Source organism: Mangifera indica, chromosome 3 (assembly GCF_011075055.1).
Source record: "Mangifera indica cultivar Alphonso chromosome 3, CATAS_Mindica_2.1, whole genome shotgun sequence".
NCBI classification, from domain to species: Eukaryota; Viridiplantae; Streptophyta; class Magnoliopsida; order Sapindales; family Anacardiaceae; genus Mangifera; species Mangifera indica.
In genome coordinates, this window is record NC_058139.1 from 18,191,367 (window position 1) to 18,207,687 (window position 16,321).

General features: G+C 33.6%; 1 protein-coding gene across 3 annotated transcripts; it reads right to left on the reverse strand.

Moving 5' to 3' along the window:
* Positions 1-1,816: 1,816 nt before the first annotated feature.
* Positions 1,817-10,105, reverse strand: LOC123211776 (topless-related protein 2-like). Of its 3 annotated transcripts, none has more exons than XM_044630662.1 (25): positions 9,774-10,104; positions 9,509-9,688; positions 9,304-9,417; positions 8,794-8,952; positions 8,473-8,644; positions 8,239-8,368; positions 7,961-8,076; positions 7,714-7,849; positions 7,483-7,592; positions 6,929-6,998; positions 6,759-6,832; positions 6,577-6,672; positions 6,394-6,486; positions 5,853-5,980; positions 5,536-5,770; positions 5,268-5,426; positions 5,091-5,186; positions 4,697-4,849; positions 4,467-4,577; positions 4,136-4,312; positions 3,866-3,994; positions 3,678-3,773; positions 2,893-3,075; positions 2,643-2,818; positions 1,817-2,333 (listed from the first exon to the last, which is right to left on the reverse strand). In XM_044630662.1, exons 1-25 carry the CDS (start codon positions 9,851-9,853, stop codon positions 2,120-2,122), a joined length of 3,387 nt encoding a protein of 1,128 aa, XP_044486597.1. In that variant the 5' UTR covers positions 9,854-10,104; the 3' UTR covers positions 1,817-2,119. The 3 variants fall into 3 exon arrangements, with proteins under 3 accessions (XP_044486597.1, XP_044486596.1, XP_044486595.1); XM_044630661.1 differs by having other exon boundaries at positions 8,467-8,644; XM_044630660.1 differs by having other exon boundaries at positions 5,091-5,426; positions 8,467-8,644; positions 9,774-10,105.
* Positions 10,106-16,321: the final 6,216 nt, after the last annotated feature.

Sequence of the window (16,321 nt, forward strand, 5' to 3'; positions counted from 1 at the left end):
CAAGCAACCCAAAAGAAGATTTTCTATGGGCTGTCTATACCTCATTTTCAAAGCTTTTACAAAATTTTGATTCTTTCTCTAGAATGGTTTTATTTACAAATATGCCTAAGTCTTCAATAAATTACCATTAAGAAACTTGCAGCGACACTGGTGAAAATACAACGCTAAGTCGTGCATGGTCAGAAAGAAAGTAGTTCTCCGGCCATAATCCTTTCTCAACTTCAGAAGGGAAGAGACATGCATTCTTTACTCTGAAGCCAACTACTTCTTGTTCTCCGCAATCTTCGGACGTCTCTATATTGTCATTGAAACTATCCTCTATTTGCTCTAAACAAGTTGAATTCCACATCTGATTAAATAAGAATCGGCTCGCGAGCCGAGTCGAGCTGCTCTGTGGCGAGCCTTGACGAGCTGATCAGCTCGAGATCCTTGACGAGTTGATCGGCTCACGAGCCTTGACGAGCACTGGCTCGCGAGCCAAGGCGAGCTGCTCGACTTACAATTCGTATTCGGGCTCGAGCTCGATTTCTCTGAAACTTTAAACTCGAGCTCGGGATCGGGCTCGTTAATACCTGACTCGTTTCGGGCTTGACCGAGCTGAGCTAGATTTCGAGCTCGAGCTAGCTCGACTCGAATCCACCCCTAGTTCCATCAATCGCTTTTCGCTTTATTCCAACCAAGAGATCACGGAGTCCCAAACGTGTACAATCTAAGAAGCTTGTGCCTCCTATTGTTGTTAAAGGTGTTAGAGTTGGTCCTTGAATTCACAAGAGCGAGTTCTATCAACCATGGAGGTTGAGATCAATGAAAGCACCAAAAATTGTATGTACAACAACCAAAAAGAAGCAAAACGAAATAGAGAGAGAAGTAGAGAAAGAGGAAAATAGAGAAAATTTTGAAGAAAAACAAATTCCTTTATTCACTAAAATTCACCCTAAATAGGAGTTCCAAAGTTAACTAAAATAATAATTTAGAAAAACTAATTAAATATTTACTTGTTAAATTAAGAATAAGAAATTGATTATCAAAATTATATTATGATTGTAATATATTAGTTCCTGAATTGTATAGGTCATCAAATGTCTCTCTTCGACTTATTTGTTACCATCATAATTTCCTTAGTCGATTGTAGTTGTTGAACACCAGTAACATTTCTATGCAATCCGATTGGATTGTCGTAACAATATATCATTCCTCTTCAGGAGATATAGGAATGGGCAAGTTTACTCAGAAATCTGATATCTGGGAAAGCATTTACAGTGTTTAGATATTCCGATGAAGGATGGAAGATATAGATAACAGACTTATGTGTATTCATAATAATGAGGTGAGTATCAAGCATGAAGACCCTTAACCACGTGTAAAATATGCACACCTGAAACAGCAGTACAGTGAGTTATAAGTATGAATAGGTGGGCATTTGTCTGTTACTAATTTCTTCCTACATCAAAATAGGCGACCATTTTCTTCTTCATGAAATTACGCATGCCATGATCTGTTCCTTAATCTCAGGGAGTAAGGACCCTACAAGAACGAAGCAAACTTCTAACCATTCCCCACCATATAGCTGTCTTCTTGTTTTGTTCATCAGTAAATACTATTCGAGGAACAAGATGCAAGAACAGAAAACTTCACTGTCAGCTTATTCAGATGAGATGAGACAACTAACAGATGACAGCTATATAGGGCATTTTCTTATTTTATAAGCTTGGCTCAAATCTTACTGGTTTTTCATGAACTACCCATTTATCGATGGATTTGGACAGCCAACAAATATATAGGGGAAAAAAAAAAAAAAAAGAGAAACCTGTGGCAGTTCAAGTATTAACTCTTCAAGCATCAACCCCTTGAAGAACTAGATATTGAATATATTAAAATGCATAATATTTCCTTTGTTCAAGATCTCCACTTTAAGGTTTCAAGTACAAAAGGCATACAACAAAATTGCAGAATTAAATAAATTATAAGATATCACATTTATATGCGAAATTAATGGATAATATACATGAAATTATTTCACTATATCTAATTCTTTTCCATGACTCACATTTGATTAGAAATCTATGCGAGGCCAGCCTACTATGGTACATGAAAATATACAGATTAAAAATAAGTAGTTTTATCTTTGGACCTGCTCTGGAGTGGGATTGTTAGTAGCAGATGATGCAGTTGACCTGCCATTCTCTGTTCCACTGTCAACAGGCGCTGCAACTCCCCACTTCTGTTCAGTCTCCAAAGGTTCCATTACTTTAATGGATCCATCAGTCAACCCAACACCCAATTGATTTGGCTCCTGAGGATGAGCTGTGACAACTAATGGGTACACAGTTTGGCTGTTGCACAGTAGAATAAGAAATTAAAAACAGACATTGAATTTGAATAATATTGTCATCAGTCAAATAGATCAGAATAATGGATAATGTTTTTCACAATAAGACGAAAAATTCTCTCTTATATGCACATTTTTTTAAATGTAAACAGACAGGGGAAACAGAAATGCAATGCTTATCACAGATCCAAATAGAAGATAGCCAATAGATAAAAAAATGTATGCCACATCACACGACAGATGCAACAAAAGCTAAGAAATAACTAGTTGGTGGTAGTAGTGGCAAAACCATGTAACTTAAAAATGAACATACCTGTCTGTTGATGCCTGGGATATGTATGCTGATGGGGCTATACGACATCTGAGCTTTAGACTATCAGCATCAAATACTCCAATATTACCATCAGTGAATGTAGCATATATTAGTTGGCTATTGCAGGAATATACAGCACAAGAAATGGGAGAGGAAAGTACATCTTGTGGCATCCACTGCAATTTTAAAACATGTTAGGGACTTGCTGCCGGTGAACATGATTTATATGTGTAAAAATTAGGTTTCTCACCTGTCTAATGCATTCCATCTTTGCAGCATCATACAGTGCTAGCTGGGTCTCATGGCATACCAACAGCCAAACTTGATCAGAGTGAAACTGCACTCTAGTGTCACCAACAGGCGCCTTTCCAGCAGGCAGTTGAATTGCAACTGATTTCCTTTTTTCCCATGTATCAGTGTTCCAGAAGATAATCTGTAAAATGTTAAGACAAACAGCTTAAGGGGCAGGTATATCATGTGGCACAAGCAAGACTAAGCATATTCATCTACCAAGTAATAAGCAAATGAAAATGGCACATATATTGCATAAAAATTCAGACCGGAGGTACAAATCAAAACCATGTGTTATCCTACTAATAGAAAATTTTGTGATCAATATGACGGCTCCACTTCATAGCCACTGTTGCAGGAAACTCTCCATTCAACTCCAACATACGTTGCAGATCCAAACAAAAGCCTCAAAAAGAACTACCTTACATGTCATTCTTCAAGAACAAATGGAATTTTATCATCCAAAATATTAACTAATCAAATATAACAAATAAGTTGAATCAGACAGATCAATGGCTCATGGCTGTTTAGATGCAATTTTGACCTAGCATAATAGATTTGAAGAGTTAAAATCTCATGGCAAATAATGTTTCCATCAGCAAACTGAGTTCAGTCCAGTTTGGTTTCTCAATGGAAATAGATTAGGTGAATACATGGATAGAAGATGTGGCTGCTTATGAGCAAGTGCAGTAACAAACAAACATCTTTTTTAGGGAAAAATGAAGTATTATGGACGCAACATACCTGAGCATCAGCCCCAGATGAGACCAGGATATTAAGACTGGTGGAAAATGCCAAACCAGTAATGCGCTTTTGGTGACCCTTTAATTTTGTTTTGACCTATTTGTAGCAGAAGTTCATTTCACATAGGTTACTGACCAAGCAGCCGAAATATCAATTACATAACATTAAATGCCTATCAAATTAACTACCTCATCCACCCTGACATTGAAGATTTGGATAGTTGAGTCTTCCATTCCAACTGCTATGATGTTATTATCTTGAGGATGAAATGCTAGGAATGTTGAAGCTGGTGGAGGTGGCATGAATGTAGTCATCACCTACAAACCAAGGCAAGTCCCCAAGTTAATAGCTTCAAAAGCCACAATACTTCAGATTCATACAATGCAGTCAGCAATGATGTAGTAAACAAGTACTTGTCCACAAGAAATCAAGCATTTGTTGAAGATTGCAACAATTACCTTGAAGTTCATCATATTAAACAATGAAACTTTCCCACCACAGGCAGACATGACATATGAATCATTCTTTGAGAGTGCTATACACGGAACAGCTTCTTCCGAATTCTCAGGAACATCATTGATCATAAGAAGACCATTGCTTGGTTGCCAATGTTGTGGAACAACACTGGCAGTGGCCTTTGAAACCAACAGAGAAGTCAGAAATTTCTGCCAGAAAAATATGCTACATATTCTAGATCTACTACACAGAAACATTTTGATTTTAGATGTAAAAATGAAAAATTATATGTATGCATGCATGCAGTGTACATCAGTACTATAGATCAATTACCTTTCCACCAGGATTGCGTTCACTGCGACCCCATTTCCATAGCTTCTGAACCCCATTTGACCCCAGGGCTAGTATGCCAACACCAGAATTTGTGTAGAGAAGTCGAGCAACCTTCATAAGAATGATGTAATTTAATAATTATTATATTTACCACTTTAGGTGCTATTTTGGCATCTAATGTTTCATTTTTTCAAAAAATAAAAACATTATGAAAAAGTTATTCTCAAAACCTTGCAAGCAGAATTAGTGCCTTCTGGCATGGTGACTGCCCGACACTGAATAGGATCAATAATCTCAGTCAGTTCCCAAGGCTTGGCTTTATCAGATACATCCTCCAAATTTCTTGGCTTTTCAATGTCTCTTGCTATAGATTCAACTCCATTCTAGAATGAATACTTTCCAGAATTAGATGGTGGTACAAACAAAATTGTTCCATACATCAGAAACAACTAAAAAAATTGCATGAGATCATATTGCTAGTCAAATCTTTTAAACAAGAGGCAATTCTAAAATTATTGATACTTTTGAGTTAACAGGCCAATCCATTGCATGAAAACTTGTAAATAATCTGATTTTAAGCTTCCAAAAGATGATAAAAGTATATCCATGTCATTTATTGCATACAATTGTAGGAGTGGGCCTGGCAGGGGAGCTTCTGTCTACACGTTCCACTTTACTAATAACTGGACTGATGCTTGTAACCACAGCAGAACTAGAAACCTGATCCATGAAAACACAACAAATCAAGATCAATAAAACTCCAAAACAAAGCAAAAGGGTGTGGAGACAGAATATAGCAACCTTCATCTCAGTGATTCCTCTTGATGTTTCGTAAGAACGTGTTTCCATTGCTCTTAAGGTTCTCAGACCATCAGCATTTGCAAGGATTTTGAGTCCATTTTCAGCTGTAGTAACTACAAGCAGATTCCCTTCCCTGTTGAATCTCAACCGAGGAAGACTCTGAAGCAACCCAACAAATGACATCAGACTATAGATGCAATAATAGACATCTGCATATTAAAACTAGAAAAACAGTAAGAAAACAGTAATAAATAGTCAAGATACTGACCGGAAGTCCACCCTCAGCCTCAGTACTTGTAAGCATATTTGTGTTGTCCATATCCCAAAATTTTATCTGGTTATCTTCACCAGCAGCCAAGAAGCGATTTCTTGTTGTGTCAAATTGCACTACACCAGCAGACTTCTTTCTGAAGCCAACATAATTCCTCTTTATAGCTCCTTCACTTTCGTTCCATTCAACAAGGAATGAGTCCCCATCTTTACTTGTCCCACAGGAAAACAATCTGAATTCCGAGAAAGGATGGTTACATTTTAATTATGACTCACCACATTCACAAACATATCTAAAGGCTTACTTATAATTACCTAGTACCATCTGCACTGTAGAGCATAGTAGTGCACCACCGGCCAGGAGCATCATAGTCAACCCTGGAGCCCATATTATCATACAGCCAAGCCTTAATTTTTCCATCAACAGCAGTTGAAAATATAAACTGAAAAGGAGAGTTGAAAACCAAAATATCAGTGTCCAACTCTTTTACAACAAAGTGCTTCCAATTTGGAGAAAAATCTTTGTGCTCATTCAAACACAGATCATGCTCAATATCACTGGAATCTAACAATAATGTTAAAGAAAACCCAAGTTATAATTGTGGCAAAAATCACAAGCATGAAAAATAAGGCTATATTTAACCTACAACAGTTTAAATAGAGGACAAGTTGTTCAACCAACATAATTCAGGGAAAAGATTGATAAGAAAGCTCATGGCCATTACTTCTGATTCACTGATGTTTTATCCCCATATCAGTTTGCAAGGAATATAACAGGCCAAGCGAATATTAATATTTCAATAGATTTTTGTATGCCACATTTACCACTAAATCCAATTTATATGAGTGGTCTTACTTGAATATTTTCCTTGTGGTGGGGACAAACAGAATAAACAGGTGCTTCATGGCCTTCAAAGTGAAAAAGCTTTCTTCCAGACAAATCCCAAACCTGTAATTATAGAATAATAATTCAGATAAAAAGGAGACCAATTCCGGAGGAATATAAAATAAAATCCAGACTGGTTAAAATTAAGCTCACCTTTATCAACTTATCATCTCCACAAGTTACAATGCAAAGTTGTTTGTTAGGATGAGAAAAAGCTATGTCATTTACACCACCAACATGCGCATCAATCTGCCAAAAAGTAGAAGCTAAATATCAATATATGGTCCCAACAAATGCCTCATTGAAAAGGTAGCATAAAATAAAACAAAACACACCTCTAAATGTTGGCCTAGTTCACTAGATCCTTGATAAGTGTACAAATGGATCAAATGTTTTGTAAAAGCAACACCTGCACCAAGAACAATTAAATTAAAAAAATCAAAGACATATGTGAAGAAATTCAACATGCAACAAAATCATGCTACATATATATTGCTGCACATACCAATCAAATTTCCATCTGGACTCCATGCTATACGACTGACGGATATTGATGGATCTTTTGCAATAGCAGCCTGTAAGAAAAACATGATAAGAGAGTGCAAATTGTATTATGCAACTTCTGAATGTATAATTTTTTAAAAATAAAAGGATCAAACAAATAAAATGAATCCAGTCACCCCAATAGAGCTCATAAAAACATCATTACTATGCAGTCACAATAGCAGAGGATGCTGTCATAGTACAACAAGCAAAGGCAGCGGAGAATGCCATCATAGTTACTTGAAAAAGAATTCCAAAATAAGGCCAAACAACTCTAAGTCCTCATGCACACCTATCTTGCAATAGGATTCACCCAGGTGGTCTAACAGGTCAGATAAAGTCTATTGTCTTCAAAGCAGAAGTTGCAGCTAGAAGTTAACATTTTCCAATAACATAGTCTAACCATTAAACAGACAAGCACTTAGAGAGGAAAACATAAATTTGGATCAATTATGACTCAACTGACTAAAAATTATAAAATCAAGGACTTAAACTATAGTGATTCAATGAAATAACCTGCAATGGCATAGAACAATTTGTCAAATCCCATATCTTGAATGACTTGGAAACCAGCCTCTCACGCAACCCAACTTCCCAAAGCGTAATTTCACCATCTCCACAACCAACTATCCATAAACACATATATCCAAATCAGTGAAGAACGAAATGTTGCATGGTAGCTAAATAATAGAGGTTACAGTCAACAATTGCCTATGGAAGGAACAGCACAAAATGTATCCAACTTACCAGCAAGTAATGTGTGATGAGAAGGATGGAAATCCATGCTTGTTACAGTGGAACCCTGATGCATGGTACAAGCTACAGTTCTTGGTAGGTCTTCAAGGAACCATGAAGCTTGTTGAGGAGGAACAGGATATGTGGCCTGAATACATCAAGTTAAAATTAACTGTGGAGGATCCAGAGAACAATGATAAAGTGTCATGAAGCATATGCTTTTCGATGCATGCAAAGTACGTAAACATTGCAAGAATACCTCATCAACAGACTGTGAAGACCGCAAACGTTTCTTTAGTTGCTCATGATCAGTGCTTTGGTAATCTGTCATTCCCAGTGCAGTTGAAGGTGCTCTTGGATGCTTCAAAACAGAAACTGTTAAAAAACAAAAACCATGATCAGCACTAACAAGGCAAAAACTCAAAGAATCAGAAGTAGGTTCTGCTCTTCTGATTATCCTTTTGAGAAGAAGGAAAAAAAACTGGATTTTTGTTGTAAAACCAGTAAAGTTCATTTCAATTATACTAACAATCTTACCTTGATTTGCTGGAACAGACAATGATGATGCACCCACTACTGATGATTGGACAGTTGGGGGAGGATTGGCATTGACCATCCAGCCTGCTAAAGCAGTAGCATTAGCTGCTGCTGCAGTTGGTGGAAATGACTGTATAACAAGACCAAAGAAAACATCCCAATCTCACTTTATTAGAAAGACTTCTTATTAGAGATAATTCAAAGTCAGTTGGGAGGATATCATCATACTCCTACATGTGCTGCCAGTGGAGAATAAGTTGAAGGCTTTGCAACAGCAGCAACTGGAAGAGTGACAGGAGTAGGTGCACGAGCCCCATTTGGAGGTGAACACGAATGGTCCGTGAATAGTGTTTTGATGTCAGGATTGGGCCTAGGATTTTTACACAGCTGGTGTTGCCAGTTTAAACTGCAAATACAACAGATTAACATGTTGCAAGCATATTACATTGGTTTTTGATATAAGTAGATATTACAAGCTTAAATAGGTATATAAATTAAGATGAATATACAAAACAGAATTTCAATAATGTGAAAATGTAAAAACATGAAACTTACCTTTGATTTATTAAAGTTCGGAGCCGCGATGCCTTCAACGTCGGGAAACCAAGCTTGTCCCGGAACAGGGGATTAGCTTCTATCAGCTTTTTAAGCTCCACCAGCATTATGCTTCGAGCTGATTTTGTATCGCCATACTTAGATAACTGCTCATTTTCCCTGTGTTTAGTAAATACCGCACCGCTTAATTTAGATGCAATTGCAATCCCTCATACTCTATGACTTCGAATAACAAAAGCTACACTTGTTTGCTCTTTTTTCTTTTAATTCAACACACGTACATACACACATATCTCCCTTATGGGTCAACTTAAAAAATAATAATAATAATAAATTGGGCACAAATACAAGGGTTCTGTTTGAACTTTTGAAGAGTTTCTCAGCAGATAATGCTAATTACTTTTAATTTAAATCTTTATCATTGGATCGAATTAGATAACCAGTTGAAAAATATTTCAAGTTCCATACATATAGATAATTAAGGTAACTTAAAAACAAGACAGACATTACCGGAAGTTCTCCAGAGTTAAAAGCTGCGTAATTTCCTTGTAGAGCTCTTCATTGAATGAGGAGAAAACTTTCAAATCCTTGACTAAAATTTCAACAGCCTTCGCTCTATCATGCCTGATCAAATTTTCAAAACTACAATAAACCACAAGGACCAAAAACAAACACTTTATAATATAATATTGAATATAGAAAAAAAATAAAGTACCTATCAAGAGCCTCTAGATACTTTTGCTTCCTGATCTCAAAGAAAATCTTCATAGAGTAACGATTGTCATCAACTTTGGTAAATCCGGAGAGGTACTTCTCAACTTCGTCCCATTCTCCGCCTAAAGCTTTCTCTTCAAAGTACTTCATGTTGAAGAAAAAGCCCGACTCTTGCTCCAGCCTTATTAATCACCACCGACAAAAATCAATCACACGGTAACTAGACCACAACAACAACAAGAAAAAACAAAAATATATGAGCTAACCTGTGCACGGACTCCTTAAATTTCTCCTCATCGAGAAATTGAAGAATCAAAAACACCAATTCTCTGCTCAGAGACGACATTTATAGCTCAAACCGAAACTTATTCAACTAAATAATACTTAGAACTCCCGTGTTATGAGGAGATTTAGAGCTTTGACTCGATTCAGCGGATAAGGAGGCGAAAAGAGAAAAACGACGGCGTCAGCGGTGTTTCTAAGTAGGAAAACTTGTAGTTTCTAGGGTTTGCATTTCCATGCTACACTTTCAACGAGAACAGTAGAGAGAAAAAGAAACCAAAGAAATTAAAAGAAAAAGCTGCCAATATAAAAGAAAAAGATAAAGAAGAGAGAGATGACTTGTTCTCTCACTTTCTTTGATGCGTTTGCAGGCTCTTCGTGCCTCACTGACTTATCACTGATAAGTCAATGTACATATCATTTTAACAATAAGCGATCTTATGTTATGACTTTCTGATAAGACAGTATATGCCCTCTGCGGCTTTTTTCCAGTGTGATCCCAACACTCTTGCATTCATGTTGTGGGATCAATGACGATGTTCACTTTTTCTGTGACAATTACGTGGCAATACTTCAACGGCTGATGGACCGTGAAGAAGGGAGACTGGAAGCAGAGGAGAAAATTCTAGACGCTGAAAAGTTGTCGCGGAATCGAAGCGCAAACTTAAGTGAATTTGATTAAATTAGCAGCGTCCACACATTGTGTGCGTTGGTCGGATGACTAACGTGTCGCACTTCTCTCGCAGAATTTCTTTATACGGTCTCGTGGCCAAATAAATTTTTAAAGAAATTTCTTAATACTTAACTATTCAAAATTCTGTCCCACCCAAGATTTTGGGAAATTACCATTTTTTACGTTTAAATTTATAAATTACGAAATTCACCCAAAATCTGACTAAAATAATAAAAATTCAGTAAAATTGCACCTATAAGTAAAATTCATACTATATTTGGTTAAGAGAAATAATTAGTAACTTTCTCTTTAAAAATAATGTGTTTTTTTTTTTTTAATTTTGTGCAAGATGTCTATACCCAGTTTAAATTTTAAGATTATCTTGTTGAACAGCATATACATATTTTGATACATAAAAATGCCTAAAATAAGGTTCATGGTTTTGTGCTTATGCTTTTGAAGTTGTTCAAAAGATAACATCTATATTTTGAAAAACAATATTTGTATGTACCCATGAGTGAGATGTCAACTTCATTAAATGACTAAGTAGTGACAAAGAATAATGTTATATACCCATATTTTAGAGTATATATAATTTAGTGTATTTTTTTTAATTTAAAATCGTTCAATCACATAGTAACATATAATTTATGTGTTTAATTATATACTTAAAAGTGTATATATATAGTTTTATTTATTAAAAAAATTAATGAATTCCCTTTCTTCGGTAATTTAAACATGTCAAATCCAATTATGTAAATTACAGTATAAAAAATTTGTGTACAAGGATCCAGATTTTGTTCATGGGATGATTTGACAAATAAATTCGTCAATAGAGAATTCAGAGGGTGGCATTTTGGTCATATGTCATGAATTATTCAGGCCAAGCAGTACTTGTATATTTTGATCAATAAAACTATGTGTACCCACTTTGGGTACACAAATATATACACATTTATATGTATCATCATGTGATTGAATGATTTTAAATTAAGAATAAAACAATACTTAATCATATGATGACACATATAAATGTATATATATTTATATATCTAAAATAGGTATACATCATATTACTCATATTTTGATTGGTAGTTGAATGGAAATTCTAGAGTCGATCGTGCTAGCGACCAAACCAAGGATAATTAAATAATAATTATGGTCATTTTCATCGTAAATAAAATAAAAATAAATATATTCAATGTGAATTCTTAGTGCAGTTTTACCTACCATTAATAGATAGTGCTGAGATTACTGATCTTGGGTCGGGAAAATGAACAATTTTTACACTTTTGGAATCATGACGGTTGCACTATAAAACTATAAAATTTGCATGAAAAGAACATACTTTGTAAACAAATGTTTAAAAGCGTTTTTACATTTTAAATTATGTCTTGATGAGGAAAACATTTACATTGAGAGAAACATTAAATGGTATGTTTAAGGATATTTATGGAAATATTAGAAATGATTTTAATAAAATAAAACGTTTTAAATCCAATTAGTTCAAAGAATGACTGTCAATTAGGGCAAACAACCTCGAAGCCGATTGTTCTACTCAAAAAACTCAATTTTAAATTGATTAAAACTTAAATTTTGATTAGGTTTAGGCAAAAAAATTTGTTCATTAAGTTATCACGCTTAGACTTAATAAAGGTTGTTTAAACCCAAAACTTGATAAAGACCAAAAATTCATTATAGGTAAGGGTATATTTTTTAGGCTTTCAAACTTGAAGGGATTGTAAAATATTTTTATAGGTTTTTAAAGTTACATTATTGGCCCAAAAACTTTAACGAATGGGGTGAATAAAAAATATGAGGCCCAAATGAGTAAACTCGAAACCTCGAGCCTAAATTTTTTTTATAGGAATGGGTTTGAACAAGTTGGGTCCAATTCAATTAAAACTGGATCCGAACCAAGTTGACTCGGTCTGGTTTGGCTTAGCTAAAATTCGTTTAATTTGAATTTGAATTGCAAGATTTAGTTTGTTTTTTAAATCGAGTTAAATTTGAGTTAGCAGATGTTTAACTTAATTTGATTTGAGTTCAACTCAAATTGGAGGTTCAAATTCATGGCTTAGTTCAGTTCAAATTTATAGTTCGAATTGATGATTCAAATTTATGATTAAATTCAGTTAGGATTTATAGCTCAAATTAGTGTTTTTACCTATTATTTGGGTAAAACACATTATTTTATCAAATAGTCATAAACTTAAATCATAAATCCAAGCCACAAATTTGAATCATAAACTCGAATCAAATGACACCATCAATTTGAGTTATAAACTCGAGCTAAACCAAATTAAACCGAATCAAATCATTTTTATTCAAGCGGAATTCTAATCAGTCTAAATTTTAGTCCTACGAACTCAAATCAAACTTAAGTTGAATAATTTTTTATTCGAATTGAACTTGAGTTAAGAAGTATTTACACTTAGTTCAATTCGTATTTACCCCTAGTTCAATCGGGCCAATTGATGACTGTTGTAGTTCAAAGATTTAAACCATCAATTCAACAAAAAAATTCAAATATTGGGGGGGGGGGTGATTTGTAATTTTGAAATATGAAGGGAACAGATAAAGAAAAGTCAACAAAATACCAAAATGGGGGTTGAAATTGTGAATCACGTGAGGGGATTCAAGAAAACTTTTGCCGTGCAAACGCTCACGAGTCCAACATGCCCTAGATTTGGAGTTAGACATTTTTCATGATATATTCGCTTGCCACGTGTTTTTAGTACGTGTGGGGACGGGTATGAGCTTTTGTGATTGGACCACTTTAGGGTCCACCACATTATCCAAATAATACGTTCATGGTCACAGTCGTGGCCATCAGTTAATGGCTCGCATTCGACAACTGATTTGTCAGTTTCTATTGGACGATTGTTAAGAATATGTTGCCCGTAATAAAAAGTGTTCTATTTACTATTTTTGCCTTTTCAAGGCCTTGTTTTGGTTTAGAATAATACTTGGGGATTTTTTTTAATCAAAATAAAAGAATTATTTTGAAAATATATTATTTTAAGAATTATTAGATATAAATTATTATTATATTTAATAAAATTTTATAAAAATATATAAGTATAAATAATTATTGTGTTTGATTAAAGATAATAAAATAATATTAATATATTATTTTATTTAAATATCCTTAAATTTAATTATTCTAAAATATTTTATATATTATTTGTTATGTTGATTGAAAATAAGATTATTTTTACTTTAAAAAATTAATAAATAAGAATTATTTATAATATAATCAAGATTATCTTGGTTATCTTTTAATACCTAAGGTGGATGTGGTCATCAGATTATATTTTATGTTACTTGTCACATCACCATTGGTAATAGAAAATTTATGAAATCTTTTATTACTTATAAACTAAATAAAGTAAGGTAAATAATAAAAAATAGATTATTAAAATAATTTTTATAAACATTTAACCAAACGCCCCTGATAGTAAATGTGATTATGGTTCCGGTAATTTTTATTATTAAAAATTAAAAAATTATAAAATAAAATAGTATTTGAATACATGAATATACAATTAAGAGTGTTTGTTTAAGGTAATCTTTAATTTTTTTATTAATTTATTTTTTATTATTCACATTTATATGTTTCATTTGTCAACTAATAAGAGGGCAAATAATAAAAAATTATTAATATAATCTTAATTTTATTATAATTTTATATTTATTTTTTAAAGTTTTAAGATAAAAATATTTTTATTTTTAATTAAAATAATAAATTATACAAGTAATATTTAAAAAATATATATTGATAATAAGATAACAAATAAATCTAAAATAATAATTTAATTAATTAATTTCATAAGTTGACAACGTAAAAATACTCACAATAAAATATTAATTTAGAGAATATTTTAAAAAGGGCCAAAAGACATATTCCCACCCAAGGTTTATTGCAAACTAAAGATGATATTAGCTAAGTATTGATTATAGGATTTTAGGACATCGATAATCAATAGTGTAGTAGAATTACAAATTTATAATCATACAATCTTAAAACACTGATCAGGATATCTGTTTTAAAACATATTTATCATGGTGTTTTTTAATTTATATTTACGTTGATGACTCATTTAAGTCTTTACGTGACAAAGAAACAAATGATATTCAACCTTTGTGAGGCGATGCCCTAGTATCCATACGAAAGGTTGTCCAAGAAGAAACTGTTAAGGCTTTTGTATGCTGGACAAGAATGTGTTCTCGGGAGGAAGAGAGAAAAATAGAAAACCTAGACAGCTACCAGGGTTTATGTGAATGCGTGTGTATATTATGTGTGATGGTATTTGATGCGAATAAAACAGTTATATGTGTGTGTGTGTGAGTATATCTCCTAATTTAATTAAGATTCCAACTTTACACATACTAAAGTGACACGCATGGGTGGTACACAAGTGTGCCTCCAATGCATTTCCTTATTTGCACGGGTGGCACATTTGGTGCCACCCATGCAAATCTCCAAGCGTGCACAACTTGGACAATACATGTCTAGCCATAACATGCTTCCTTGGAGCATGGTGTGGCCATGCCATGCTATGCATGGCCGACTTTAGCATCACCAAGTACGCGTGGCTATGTATTTTAGTCAAAGCATGGTCAAACTAAGTCCTCTCAACCTATAAGGCAAACCCAGTCTATTCACGTTTATCTCTCTTTTCCTAAACACTAAGACTATCACCAAACAATTTTTGTATTTAGGTTCGAATCAACTTTATATGTGTGTGACTCATAAGCTTTTTATCAAACTAATAGTGTTTAAATTCGAATTGAATTCATACACAAACCAAGATGGACTTCTAGCAAAGCATCATAGTCATCCAAAAGACAGAGTGTCAGCAAACATCTCTTAAGCTTTTACAATATTATAGTTACGTGCAATTTATTCATTTCGTCAATAGTATCTCTTGAGACTGAGACATAGAAATGTGTCTATATTAATAGTTCCTTGATATGAAGTAATGCATATTAATGATTTACATGAATTATACTACAACATTATCCCACTATGGTCATAGATTTAAGCACTCATGAATGTTATTCAATATTCTTATGTGAGATATCTTCTCTTGCAGTCAAGAGTGACGAGTCATTTATTAATCAACCATAGCCTCTATGTATTTCACAATATGGTCGTTCACTATCTTTTTGATACCCTAGTTACAGCGGTACATTACATAATGTCAAACCATACTAATTTTTATATGAGACAGTCTGGTAACCTTAACTCATAAGATCACATACAGTCATGGTGTTCAAAAGATTTATTTCATAGACATTGGAGTAGCTATCCATATGGATATTTTTTGGTGGGGTTAGTCTAATAAACGTGTCTACAATATGCACTAATGTGTTATACTAAGCTGTCTATAAACAATTTCAACACGTGAAAACTATTACCACTTTTCGGTAAGGTCGTTTAATACTACAATAATTTTATTATCATTATATATGCCCTTATTATGAACATTTCTAGAATAACAACTTAATGTGTGTATAAAGTTCTTACAATCAGTCGTTTGATCCCCTTGTCACAATTTTACTATTCTAAGGGTATGTTATTCACACAATCATATAAAAAAGACACACATATGAATTGAATAACAATAAATTTTTTATTAATTAATGAAATAGAATTACATCCACACATGTCAAATCAATTAGCTCTAGGGCACTTATCTTAATATTGACAACTTAAACTTTCACCCATGGGGTGTTAAAATTAACAAAAATAGTTAGTTTCAAGGGTAAAATTATTATTTAACCAATAATATATTAAAAATAATAAAACATTATTTATTTCCCCCTATGTTTAGAAAAATAACAATTTCTCCT